This window comes from Camellia sinensis, chromosome 1, assembly GCF_055761805.1.
Source record: "Camellia sinensis isolate YWXY chromosome 1, ASM5576180v1, whole genome shotgun sequence".
Taxonomy (NCBI): domain Eukaryota; kingdom Viridiplantae; phylum Streptophyta; class Magnoliopsida; order Ericales; family Theaceae; genus Camellia; species Camellia sinensis.
In genome coordinates this window covers 221463336-221476950 of record NC_138961.1, presented here as the reverse complement: position 1 = coordinate 221476950, position 13615 = coordinate 221463336, and the positions used below count along the sequence as shown (strand labels likewise).

At 40.7% G+C, this 13615-nt stretch overlaps 1 protein-coding gene across 3 annotated transcripts; it reads left to right on the top strand.

The window, feature by feature from the left end:
• The first annotated feature begins 1918 nt into the window (after positions 1–1918).
• LOC145790615 (uncharacterized) lies at positions 1919–5522 on the top strand. Of its 3 annotated transcripts, XM_082868821.1 has the most exons (7): positions 1919–2642; positions 2963–3240; positions 3342–3633; positions 3735–3872; positions 3955–4067; positions 4171–4240; positions 4337–5022. In XM_082868821.1, exons 1-2 carry the CDS (start codon positions 1968–1970, stop codon positions 3101–3103), a joined length of 816 nt encoding a protein of 271 aa, XP_082724947.1. In that variant the 5' UTR covers positions 1919–1967; the 3' UTR covers positions 3104–3240; positions 3342–3633; positions 3735–3872; positions 3955–4067; positions 4171–4240; positions 4337–5022. The 3 variants fall into 3 exon arrangements, with proteins under 3 accessions (XP_082724947.1, XP_082724948.1, XP_082724939.1); XM_082868822.1 differs by having other exon boundaries at positions 2963–3633; positions 5015–5522; XM_082868813.1 differs by having other exon boundaries at positions 2963–3633.
• The last annotated feature ends 8093 nt before the right edge of the window (positions 5523–13615 follow it).

The window sequence follows — 13615 nt, the reverse complement described above, 5'->3', positions numbered from 1 at the left end:
GTCATTTTCTTGGTTAAAGACTAGAAAGGAGATTGGGGAAAGGTGGAAGGCACTCCCCTCTGATGAGAAAAAGAGGTTTGTCGAAATGGCTAAGGCGAGCACTGAGGAACACGCCAAAGTAGTACCATGTGCACCGAAGTCTGAAAAGGTCATTACGTACTTCATGTTTTCGTAAATGCATTTGCCTAGGTCCTGCTTTGCTGACATTGTTGGTTGTATTTTTTTATTAATTTAAGGGTAAAAAATGTGCAGGGTAAAAGGCAACTCCGCATATCATTGAAGTCAATTGTTGAGCTAGTTAACCGGTTTAACGAAGCACAAAAGCAGGCAGTCATTGACATTGGGTTTGCTGGCCTCCTGGGGATGAAGTGTACACGTATAGATCACGACTTGTGCGCATGGTTGGTACAGAACTTCGATCCTGACAGTAGTTCATTGAATGTCCATGGTTGTCAAGTCAGGCTCACGTGTAAGGCAGTTAATGTTTTATTGGGAATACGGTGTGAAGGCGATGACGTGCAGTTGGCTGGGTCATTGGAAGCATATCCCAATATCTACGATGAGGTTGGAGTTGTTAACGGAGTCATTCCTTTGAACAAGTTGAGACTTTATCTGACTGAGACTGCTGGTGCGGAGGACGAGTTTCGGCGGAAATTTGCGCTGTACGTGTTGGGGGCCATGTTGTGTCCTACCACAATGACCGGGTTGAAGCCATCGTTCATTCATGCCGTGAAGGACGTGAATCGTATGCGAGCTTGTAATTGGGCAAAGTTGACACTGCAATTCCTTCACAACGGTGTTCGCAAGTATAAAGGTCATCGCGGTGCAACTGGATGTGTTTTCCTGCTAATGGTATGCCAATACCTTGAATTTTTTTTCCATTCCCCCCTTCATGTGTTTCAGGCATTGTTCTGTCATGGTTCAACAAATTGGCCTTGATTGGGACATACAATGGTACCTGCTTTGTGAGTACGACAAACAGCACTCTTCCTGACCAAGTATGGTACTTGCAGAAATAAATTTTGTGTGACTACCGTCATGAATTTAAGAACAAAGAGTACAGGGCAAAAAGTATGCTGAACCTCAATGGAGGAACCAATTAAAACTACGTTGCGAAGAGGGGAACATGTACATAAAATTTTTTTCTTGGTTTCATCAATAAAGTCCTTGGTGTGCTGTACAATTTTTTCCCCAAAAAACATTGCATGATATGTGCCTATAAAGTTGACAGCATCCTCAACAAAATCGGTATGCTATGTACGTTCCACTGCAAAATTGAGAATAATGAATGTCATTGTTACTGAATATAGTTCATTTCTGTGGGAAGAACAACTTAATTATGGTATGCCCCTTAATGTCCACAGCTGTTGTACCTTGATTGTGTTTGTCTGAGCTCGACTACGACGTGGTCCACACCTCGGCTTCATTATTGGGGTGATACCCAAATACGGGAGACGCTGCGACGTATCAGAAGGAAGCAAAATTTCCCAACAATTGCGGTAAGCACTCCTACCACTGTGCACATTTCACACCATCGACCCACTTGTCTTCAACATACAATGTCAGACTTCATTTATGTGTTTCTATGATTAGGTGGAGTTTGATTACAGTAACGCCGATGATGCTGACATGGATGCATGCCATGTCGAGAACCAACAAACAGGACAGTACAATGAAGTCCGTATGAGCAATTTGGAGTCCAACATTCGTGAACTGAAGGAAATGATGAAGCAAGTTCTCCACAACCAAACAGATTTAATGGAGATGTTGCGACATTTCGAAGGCAAGCAAGTTGTTCGCAATGATAAGGTAATCCATCCAAGCATTACGCAATTTTCACACAGTTGAGCCACATCATTTGAAGATGGTTTGTAAGACTAAGTTCACGAATGTGTATGTATAATTAGGTGGAAGGCAATGATGTGTGTATCATTAACCTCTCCTCCAATGTTGCTCAACTGAAGGACATGCTGAAGCAACTGCTTCAACGTTTCAGTTTGGGCTGCAACGAACCGTTCACTGAACAAACCAATTTACGTGAACTGAAGCAAATGCTACACCACCTCATCGAAGGTATATTCTCTACACCGCAACCGGCAGGCGTGGCCAAACAGGGTGTGGACCCTGCTGTTGGAGTCGAGGCGCATGAGGATGGCGTGGTCAAACCATCGGACGAAGTTAACCCAATGGAGTGTAATATTTCAGATGTACAAGGGGTGGATCACCAACAACATATTTTGAAGGGAACCTTGGCAAGGGACAAAAGTCATTTGCATGATGGGCACAAGCTGAACATCGAAGAAGGTGGCGACAACAACAAGAAGGGAGGCCTTCAGTCAGGGGAAACATATGAAACTGAAGATAAATACAGTCCTGACCTTCAGTCAGTGGGCGTGAAGAACGTGGCGTGCGATGTGCATACTTCTCCTACTAAGCTTGGCAAACCATTGGGAGCAACTGGAATCGTTAGAAGAAGTGCAAAGGGAAGACGAAAAGGAAAAGGAAAAGGAAAAATGTGCGGAAGTGGAGTTCAAGCCACTGAGGTCGGGGATATGCAATTGTGCATCGATAGCAAAACAAATAGTGGAGTTGACGACAGCAGTTCACCTGTGGATGTTGATGGTGTGGACAACGTGAACAAGGTACAAATACTGCCTTTAATGCCCCACAAGTTGTGAATACCCAATTCATGCCCACATCAATAATGTGAATCAGTAATTTTACAATCATCTGTGTTGTATTGTACTAGTTGTCAAAGAATTGCATGTTTGCAGTTATGACTGCTGCCATATGTTAGTACACATTTCTAACAAACTCCGCACCAAACATCACAAGTTGGGAAAACTCTGGGGCTCACAGTTTTTACATCATTTCACGTTTTTTTTATGACTACAGACCTTGTAATATAAGCTTCAATACTTTTATGAAATGTGTACTGTTAGTTGGCTGTTTATTTTTGTAGGACTCGTTGACGATGTTGGACAGCGAAGGGTTGTTATCGGCGGAGGAACAAAAACTTCTTCACTATGTATTTGACGATAGCAAAAATGAAATGTATTGTTTCATTTACTACTTGCAAATTTTCAATGACAGTCCACTGTGAAATAACTATCGTTCTAAGGATCATTTATTGCTTGTAGGGACATTGTTGTTTCCATGAATCTTCATGGACGGGCATGTGAAGTTGGCACCCGGCGTGACATGCGCACGCTCAAACCAGGGTCGTGGCTATCCGACACTGTAAGTGTTGGCTGCACAAATATGAATCTGCGTTTTTCAGTACCCCTAACTCAGAAACCTTTCTAATCAACTTGCCTTGTGTCTTGCATACAATGTTCCAGCCAATCAACTTGGTGGTGGTGCAATTGACTAATCGACAGAGGGATTTACACAATGACGGGAGGCACACTGATTGGTTCTTTCCCGTATATCTGTCGGTAAGTAAGTGTTTAAAGCTACGTTGTGTATTGTGTATGACATATTTTGACAAATGTTTCCGTCAATGACCTTTACGCATTACACATGCAGACTATGATTCTAAATAAAGATATGCAACCTCTGGACCATGAACATATCGTCACATCATTTTTCGGACATGACAGATACACTGGTGCGATTGATGCATGCCAGAGGGTAATATCAATGTTCATCCCGTTATATTAAAACGAAAATATGAAAGCCATTACATGTTTGCATGGCCTCTAAACAAGGTCTGCCGTTGTGTTTTCGTGTAGATTTACGTGCCTTTCAATTACAGAGGAGTGCATTGGTTGTGCGTTAAAATTGATATGGTGGACCGTGTAGCCTACCTATTCGACTCAGTCCCATCCAACCGACCGAACAAAAGGAAGCTAAATGCAGCTAAAATTTTGGTATGTCCTTCTGGTGCATTTCTGAACACTACAAAAAACTTGAACATCCTTTACGTAAACCAACTTCAACCTTGTGGAACAGGTTGAAACTATGCACGACTTGCTGCAACTACACTTTGGAAATGATTATGTTACAGACGTGCGTACCTTCCACCGCTGCATGTTAGACGAGAGGCCAGTACAACAACTGGACGAGTAATCCACAATCCCTCCCTCACATTAATGTCTAAGCTGCATGACTGACTTAATGAACCTATTACGTATTGACGACAACTTTAATGTGAAATTATTTTTGTAGCACGTTTGACTGTGGGATGTTCGTCATCAAATTCATGCAGCAACCTGATTTAAGCCCCGGTCCACACAAGGTACATTCTACCGCTTAATTTCCATTTGTCAATCAAATCCTTCCTCGTACGTCCTCCAATTTTAACTGATTTGTCTTACGATTTTTGTGGACAAAGTTCGCTCCCTCTGTGCGTCATAAGTTGTTGGTTGACATCGTTATGGATGTCAATAATGCAAAGATCGCAGAGTACCGGGACTGCCTTCATATGAGCAATGCCACAAGCTAGGCCAGTGATGGGAATGGGCTGCCAGTACGCCACTAATTTGGGTGGCAATAGGACTTTAACTAATTTTTTATTCTTTGATTTCAATATGGATGTTAATTATGGGTCCCCAGTATTGTTTTTGCTGGACGATGTAAATATGGACCAACTGTAAACATGGATCAAACATGTCGATGTAAACATGGATCAAACATGTCGACGTGGCTGCTGACTTAGTACTGTTTTGTTTACGCATGTTTCTTGTTCGGATGAATGCGACTGTAACTGTATATAATTTACGGCTGCTTTTGTTACCGAAGTTAATTTATAATTTAATTACAAAAAAGGCAAAATTAATTTTCAAAAATGAAAGAAACCACATTATGAATGAAAACTCAATACTCTTCGTAGGTAAGTTATATATCAGCCCATTAGCACATATGACTCCAGCCAAAAAAAAACTTTCATGGCTTACAGGGAAGGATAAAAAAAAAATAAATCAAATCTACATATCTGCTGCATCATCAGCAGCGTCTTCTGAAGAGTTGTCCGTACTGTCTGACTGACTGTCCTCATCCATTGTCTTATCAGACTTCGCTTCGTCCGCCGCCAATTTGTCATCGGTCAGCCAATCAACGTTCTGCTTGATAGCGCCGACTTGCCGCTCCAAACTTGACAACCGTGTGTCCACTTCATTCAGCCTTTCGTAGATAGCTTGCAACTGCTGGAATACAGGAGCAACATGAGCTTCAACAATAGCTTCAATCTTGTTCGAATCGGACATTTTGTAGGAATATGTGTATGGTTTATTTTACTGACTACTTTTTTAAAGGAATGTACAGATTCATAATATTACACAACACTATGCTGTAAGTATTTGTAATATATGGTACATGACTTGTATGTTTGCAGAAGACCTCATGCATTGTGACATACATCGTATTAATTTCTCAAACTGGCCGAATTCATCTTGCAAAAATTCGTTCCTTCTTGCATGCACCAAGTCATCCGTTCAGTACCCCTGATCGTCCATTATTTGGCATTTCCAACACACATGCATTGTACCTTCCATCAGTACTATCCCACTGTCATTGATTTCCACACCCACAGTTCATCATACAGTCACATTCGTCATTTGTATTTGTGCCCCAAGCCAATTACATGTCTACTCATCCATAAAGGTTAGCAAAATTGCTCTTATCAGATACATATGCCGTTCCAATTGCACCGAACCTTTAAATGCAATACCCGCAGTCATTAAGTTGCTTTTACGCAGTTTGGGTAGTTGTTGCCACCAAACAACAATAAGTGTGTTCACGTCTTTAAACCTACCACCAACGTATTAATGACTATGGGTTGAAGGTAATTTAACATTTACAACCAACCACAAAAAGGTTGCAACCAGTGTTGTTTCCTTTGCATTTGGGTTTGTTTTTGCGTCCATATATTCTTCGTGAACCTGCGAAAACAAAGTTGGACTCAATCAAGAAGCTTCACACCTATGGATGCACACCACGGTAAACGTGGTCGTGGACAATCACTTGCAACGGCTGGCAGCTCCCGACCGAAGTCACCAGAATTGGATTATGCAGGTGGGTATATTGATTCCTTCGGTGATCGACGTTTCTTTGAAACAGGGTTCCCACTGTGGAGTTTTGAACCTCTACGGGATTACAACTGCACCCCAATACAAGATGCTTGCCTGGGGAAGTATTTTGGAATTCCAGTTTCACTGTTTGCCAAACGAGTTCAGTGTGAACACCACTGTCGATGTGCTTTCCTGAAGGTCACAAAAGCCCGATCGGTTGAAATGCAGCGGCAATTCCCTCATGTCAGCGACTCCCAACTTAGGCATCATTTGCAAAGTGAGGTTGATCAAATGACTCGTCGACTCATTAGGAACTCACAGATAGAGGACGCAAAGGCAGAGTCGAAGATACATGGATCGAACCCGGCATCTGCGATAAAGGCTATAATGGAGGATCCTGCACTGGTGTCGGACCCTGACCTTTCAGATTACTCAGACTCCGAAGTTGTTGATTTGAGCGAGGATTACCTGGACATGTGTATGACATAGTAAGCGTAGTCTTGTGAGATGGCATCGTCGCGCGAAAATAAACGACTTAGAAACTAACAGACCGTCATACTCTGCTAACCATTGCAACGGTGCATGCATTAACGTCTTCATCAAAATGATTTGTTGAAGGTATTTTTTTGGGTCACCGTCCTCGACTAAAATCTGTCTTATGATTTTTGTTGGTACGATGACAAGGTAATATTTTTGTAATGTCAATGACCGATATCAGAAACTATCATTAACCTACGTTTTGTTGATTACTTCATGTTTGTGAATCGTTCAATATGGACAACAAGGTTTAAGTGTCGGAATCATTGCCTGGAATCACAAGCTGTAATTGCAAACAAAAATTGTGCACAACCAGCCAACGGTCTCATACACTCTTACCATCAATATGGGCACAAAATGTTTTGTCTTACCATCATAAGTTACATCATAATAAAATTCATTCCATAAACATTACTTACATAATGAAGTACAATACAACAAAAACTGGTACAAACTTCCATTCAATTTCCCAAAATACAAACAAGTACGAAAGTTACATGATCAAGTACAAATATGATAGAAGGGCTGTGCTACATCCCCCGAATTTGGGGGCCCCTAATCCCCCGAAAAATCAGAACAAGGCAAAAAAAAAATGCCCAAAACGACGTTGCTTTGGGCATTAGGGGGATTAGGGGGGGCATTTTTAGGGGGACAAATCATTTCTCAATGATAGAAAATAGGAAAATGATTTGTCCCCCTAAAAATGCCCCCCCTAATCCCCCTAATGCCCCAAACGACGTGGTTTTGGGCAAATTTTTTTTTTTTTTTTTTTTTACCGTTTTTTTTTTTTTTGCCTTGGTTTGAAATTTAGGGGGATTAGGGGGCCAAAAATTAGGGGCATGTAGCAAGGCCCTAGAAAAAATAATGAAATACACCATCGCTTTGATTATATTTTCTATCCTTTCAAGCCTTCGACCATGGTCATTTCCCAAGTCATGAAGCCTCGTCCTTACATCGTTGAAGTGTTCTACTGTTAAAGCATCACCAGCTCTAGTGTTGGAAGGGATTGTGGACATAACGCCTTCATCATCTTCAGCCACGAAGTTGAAGTAATTGCAATGGGGAGTGGGAGTGGTACTCTACAATGCATGACAATCAGTTAGTTGAATACGACAAATATTACTGTGACTACTAAAGGATTAAAATTTCCAATACATACTTACATATTTTGATGGGCAAACAAAGCACAAACGCCCTTCATTTCCATTCTTATTGTTCTGACAATACGTATGGCAGCGGTTCTTCCACAATTGCACAGCCTCGTTTGTAATCTTATGTTGCTAATGTTAGAAGAAGAAGCCATTTTTAAAATCCGCATACATGAGAAATTTGTAGTGGTCTGCTATGCTTCTGTTTGATGGGGTTAATAGCAGGTCTAGGTTAATTTGAGGGACAGAGTGTGTCTTTACTGAAAACATCTATTTGTTCAAACTGCCATGTTTAATAGCATTTGCACAGAGGTTACACAGACTAAACTGTTAATAGCATTTGAACAAACATCGCAGCTCAATGTACATACGTAGCATTTTGAAACTGAACAAATACAGCAGTTTCAAACATAGCATTTGTGATTAATTACACACATGTTACACGCATAGCATTTTCAATCTGAACAAACATGGCAGTTTTACAAACATATCAGGTCAATGTCAAGTAAATTATCAATCACACATGTTAAACAACTATTATCAACAAATCATGCTGAAGTGAAATGATTAGGGGCAGATTGTTGGAGACTGTGATTCAGTAGTTATCAAACTGAAATAGTTATCAACAAATGACACATGTGATTTTCAACAAAGCACACTGAAATACTTATCAACAAATCAGTAATAGTTATGAACATTTAAGTTCAGTTTGATAATAGTTACCAATGTTGATAATAGTTAATTCAAGTCACGCAGCTAACACATTAGTTGATAGCAGTTCATTACAACAATTCATGCGTGATTGACAACAAATTCAGCAAAATCACATTATCAATCACACATTGAAAATTACACAACTATATGCATTCGTTCAACTAATTATCAATCTGCATAATCATACTATGTTCTGCAAAGATATGATCCTTTCATTTTATGTTGGATCAGTTTCTGCGTATTCATACTACGTTCTGCAAAATTTATACTTTAACTCTAAAAGGTAAATGCATAAATGTTCGTCACAATATGTGCCGCATTTTTCAAGCATACCATTTATCTATCTGCATAACAGTAATTTTCAAATATATTTTGTGAATCACAGCCCTAACTTTTTTATTTCAGCGTTTGGAGGACGAACCTGGTTCATCTATGGCCTGAAAGCCCACGTTATCGTCAACAAATTCCTTCTCTACAGCCGATGGTGGTCGCGGTCGAGCTATGGTTCGCGAAGCAGAGAAAATGAGGGCTACAGCGGTGGGTTGGGTTTACGAGTGGGTGGCCGTCGGGAGTGGTCGCCGGTGAGGCTGGGTTCGGTGGAGGAGGAGTGATTCGGTGGAGGAGGAGTGAGTGTGACAGTGAGGGGGAGTGAGAATGAGATTGAGGTGTATACTCTGTATAACCTGTATAGCAGAGCCGGAAAACGGAAATTTATGTTTGGTTTGCATTTGGGAGACGAGTTTTAAAGAAAAAAATTTCTAAAAAATTGTTTGGTTTTAGTTTTTGTAAAAAAAATTTCAAAATCACTTTCTCTCACTTACATATCAATCAATCACTTTTTCTCTCTCCTCTCTCCTTTCCAATCACTTTTTCTCTCACACACATCTACTCAAATTCTCCCAAAATATCAAATCATTCCAAACTCCCAAAAAAACAACTCTCCCAAAATACACAACCATTGTTAACATAAATTTCAGAACATAAACCTTACACTTTTGATCATTTACCATGTGTATTATCAAGAAATCAAGACAAAATGACATACCTGAATCCATTGATGAACGGTTAAACGGAAGCGTGATTATCAATGAACTCTTTGTTATTGATTATGTTATTGCCTTCTAATCCTTTCCCCTTTGGTGCCTTATGTTTTTCCTTGAGAGGATTTAGAAAATAAAATGGCAGTGTTCTTCTTTTTTCACCTTTTTCACTTGGGAAGGAATACGGACCATAACCTTTTAAAGGTTGTAATTGGTTTTCAAAACTGAAAGGTTATGGAAGTTAAAAATGAATGAAAACCAACTTTAACCATTATTGGTTTTAATTTCTATTTATTGGTTTTCAAAACTGAAAGGTTGTCGAAGTTCAAAAGGAATGAAAACCAATTTTAACCAATATGTTTTAATTTCTATTTCTGCCTGTCATAGAAATAGAAATTATACAACTAGCTAGTATCTACACATTAGGTCCATAACACATATACCCTTAAGCCTATTAACTAAATTGAATCACTTAAATTGTAGGCTTCTTATAAATGATAACACCACATTTAATTATGTGGTCCCATTGAGACATTATCTAACAATCTCCCACTGGACCACATATGTATCCTGAAAAATGTGCTTAACTTTACTGAGCTCAGAAATTTGTTATCATAACTTGAGGTTATCCAAACAATCTTGTCCATTAACTATATTAATATAGGATCAAAGCGGTCTTCATTACATCAATCGTAACTCGACCCACCAATGGTCACGTATACTAATACAGCTAAATGACATAGATCAATCATGGATGCGTAGCATGGAAATTACATGTGATGTGATCCATACATGCCTATTTCCAACTGGTCCTACTTAACTTTATTGAGATCAATACTTCACAATACGTAACAGAGCGTAATAAACAGAATATTTCATTTCTGCAGAAATTAATCCAATTACATAGATAAAACTCGAGGCTGACATAAAGCAGTAATATAAATACAAACTCCCACTAAACCAGAATGTTCTCAAATAGAACAACACCCATCTGAGCAGTGTGCTCATGAAAAACCTTGGGTGGTAGTCCCTTCGTAAGTGGATCCGCTATCATGGAGTTTGTCCCAATGTGCTCTATGGAAATCTGTTCACTCTGCACTCTTTCTTTTACAACTAGGAACTTGATATCAATATGCTTTGATTTTGTCGAGCTCCTGTTGTTATTTAAAAGAACAAACCTAAAAATTTTTAAACTCTCTCCCCAAATTTTTTTTCAAAAACAACTCTCCCAAAAACAAACCAAACAGTCTTCATTTTAATTTTTAGTCCATAAGCCAAAAAATCACTAACAAAAGACAGAATGAATTAAGACTGGGACCCCCTTTCCCCGTACAAGGATCCTCTCCTTGCAAGCCCCTCCTTGTGCCCGTCCTTGCAGAGCCGTCGGGCCTACTTTTAGGCCCAATTTTGATAATCCAAACCGTTCAAATTTTCTGATTTATTCAGTATATCATACCTGTAAAAAATCAAGTTGATTTATTCACTGTAACGCCCTAAAAATTTACCCATTATATATATATCAATGACATGCATTATTTAAAGAAAACACTTCAATAATTCATTATAATATTCATCAGAGTCTTACTAAACAAAAACATTACATGTAACATCAAATTTAATGCCCTAACGGCTTACATCTTTCCAAGCCAACACTTGGACACAAAAGTATGAGTTCTAACTCAAATATAAATAAAGCCCTAGGCTTGAGTGTTTACATGTACTAACAATAAAATAAAACAAATAACTAGAAATAGTCTTCAAAGTCCAAGTCCTTCCAAGCTAAGTCCTTGGAGGTAGCTTATCACCTGAACCTGAAAATGATGTTCCCATAAAGGGTGAGCCACAGCCCAGTAGAAATATACTAAACCACATATAAGCAATGAATAAAGCAATAGCGTTCAACAGATGGTTAACCAAGATAATCAATTACTTCATTTTACAGTCTCATGACACTATTGTCTAAGATACGTTTTACTTTCCAACTTTATCAACATGGCTCAGAACTTGGCCAAACTTACAACAGTGAATTATATATATCATATTCACATTCTTCCAATATCAACAAACAAATGAGACTCAAGCTCAAATCAAAACACTTCATACTTCCAGATTGATACACATTTTAGTGTTGTATCAATAAAACACTTCTATATAAATAAGCACACATAAAAGTGATGCTAATGGAGTCCATCCCCTATCTCCTCCCAAACAAAATCCGGTTTAGAGGTCCATCCCCTATCTTCCCCTAAACCGTGGAGTACATCCCCTATCTCCTCCCACACAAAACAATGTATGCAAATGCAATGCTCAATCAATACACGTATTTTCTGTATCAATGCAATAGTCAAAAATTAATGACTTAACCAATGTGATTAGTTTCAGTTATTCCTAATCCACATGCAATGTCTACAACAATCACGACTATCCTCCACCGATAGCCCAAAACAGTTATTTCTAGACTGCAAATAAATATATCAATATCAACAATTCAATAGGTGAGTGATTTAAATTACACAACTACTCCATTTAATCAATGAATTCCTCAATTTCATGAATTTAACAAAATTCCCCAATCTCCTGAAATTAATTATACAAATTAATTTATTATTACAACTAGGGTTTTTCCCAAAATTACCAAAGCATTTCCAACATATCAAAATACCAAAACTTAGAACAAAACTTATAAGATGGAGTAGGAAATCCCTACCCTTGAAGAAAATAACTGGAATGAAAAAGATGACGAAAACCAAGGTGCTCCAAACCCACGATTGTTCAGATTAAACGGAAGCCCTTGACCCTCTCTATCTTTTTAACAAAGGACTTAGGGTAGAAATACACTCTAAGTAGATCAAACCTAAGAGAGAAGGTGTGTAGGGAGAGGGAGAAGACGGTTCTAGGGTTTTAAAATCAAAAAGGAGATGAAAAATGATCCAGAAAGTCGGATCTCGGATTTTTATACCAGTCGCCCCGCTCGAGCGTGGAAACCCCCGCTCGAGCGCCACTCACAGACTCCCGCTCGAGCGGCCAAACTCCCGCTCGAGCGGCGAATGCACACTCGCAGAAGTTTTTGCAGACATGTCCCCGCTCGAGCTCCCAACTCCCCGCTCGAGCGTTATTCACGACTTCCCGCTCGAGCGTCTAATCCCCCACTCGAGCGGCCAACACTACACAGGACATACTGGATGGGTGTATTCCCCGCTCGAGCGTCCAAACCCCCGCTCGAGCGGACAAGCCAAAATCTGGGCAACCAGACTGGGTTCCTAAGCTCAACCAACCTACTCCAAATCTTCCCAACACAACCCAAGACTGAAAATAAGGATTAAAGGGTGCAAACAACATACTCTCAACAATCAGCTCCACAGAACCTAAGTCTATATATAACAAGTAAAGAAAAGGGAAACCGGGATCGCTATATTCACTCTCTCTGCTTCCAAGTCCCTATGGAGCCTCCCTTTCTCTTCCCTGCCTTGGTGCGCTCGCCCTCCAATTCCCTCTAGAGATCGCCTACTCTGCTATCCACCTCGTCCTTCTGCCTGACCAGCTCCTCATTATTGCTCATAGCCTCTTCATGTCGCTCGACCGCGGCGGCACAGGCTCTTTGGGCCTCGTCGATCTTCTTCTGCTCGCCAGCAAGTTGGAACTCGAGCGACACAACCTGGCGGCGTGTGTCCTCCAGCTCCGCCTGAACCGTTTGCAGCTCAGTGTGGGCACTCTCCCAACTTGCACTCTTCTCCTTCAACTTTGCAAGCTGGGCCTTGGCTTCATCTGCCTTGAGTTTGCCACCCCCCGCCTTCCTCAGCAGGGCCCCTGCTAAGGTGGTTACCTCCATTTGAGCGAAGTATAACCCCCTTAGCAGCTCAGCCTCGTTGAATCTGGAGGCCGAGCGCAAGGCTGCCTCTTCTACAATCCCTACAAGGCGATCTGCCCCTGCTCTGGCTGGGCCTTCTTCTCCCTCCAGCCGCCCTGCGGTCCTACCGACTCCTCCTTCTTGAGGTAGAAGACCCCCCTGAGGCTGTCCCTCCCTCCTTGGCCCAGGGCCAACAGCCTCATCCTCCACTTGCCTTTCGGGGACGACCTTTGCGCCCCCTACGGCGATCGCCGCCACCACTGGCACCACCTCCATGACCTTTGAGGCAAGCATTTATTACGACAACACCTCTCCGTC

Coding starts and splice junctions, on each gene's coding strand:
- LOC145790615 (XM_082868822.1), top strand. CDS start 1,968: ATGCTGAAGCAACTGCTTCAACGTTTCAGTTTGGGCTGCAACGAACCG. Junction 2,643..2,962: donor GTGTGGACAACGTGAACAAG/GTACAAATACTG, acceptor TTATTTTTGTAG/GACTCGTTGACGATGTTGGA.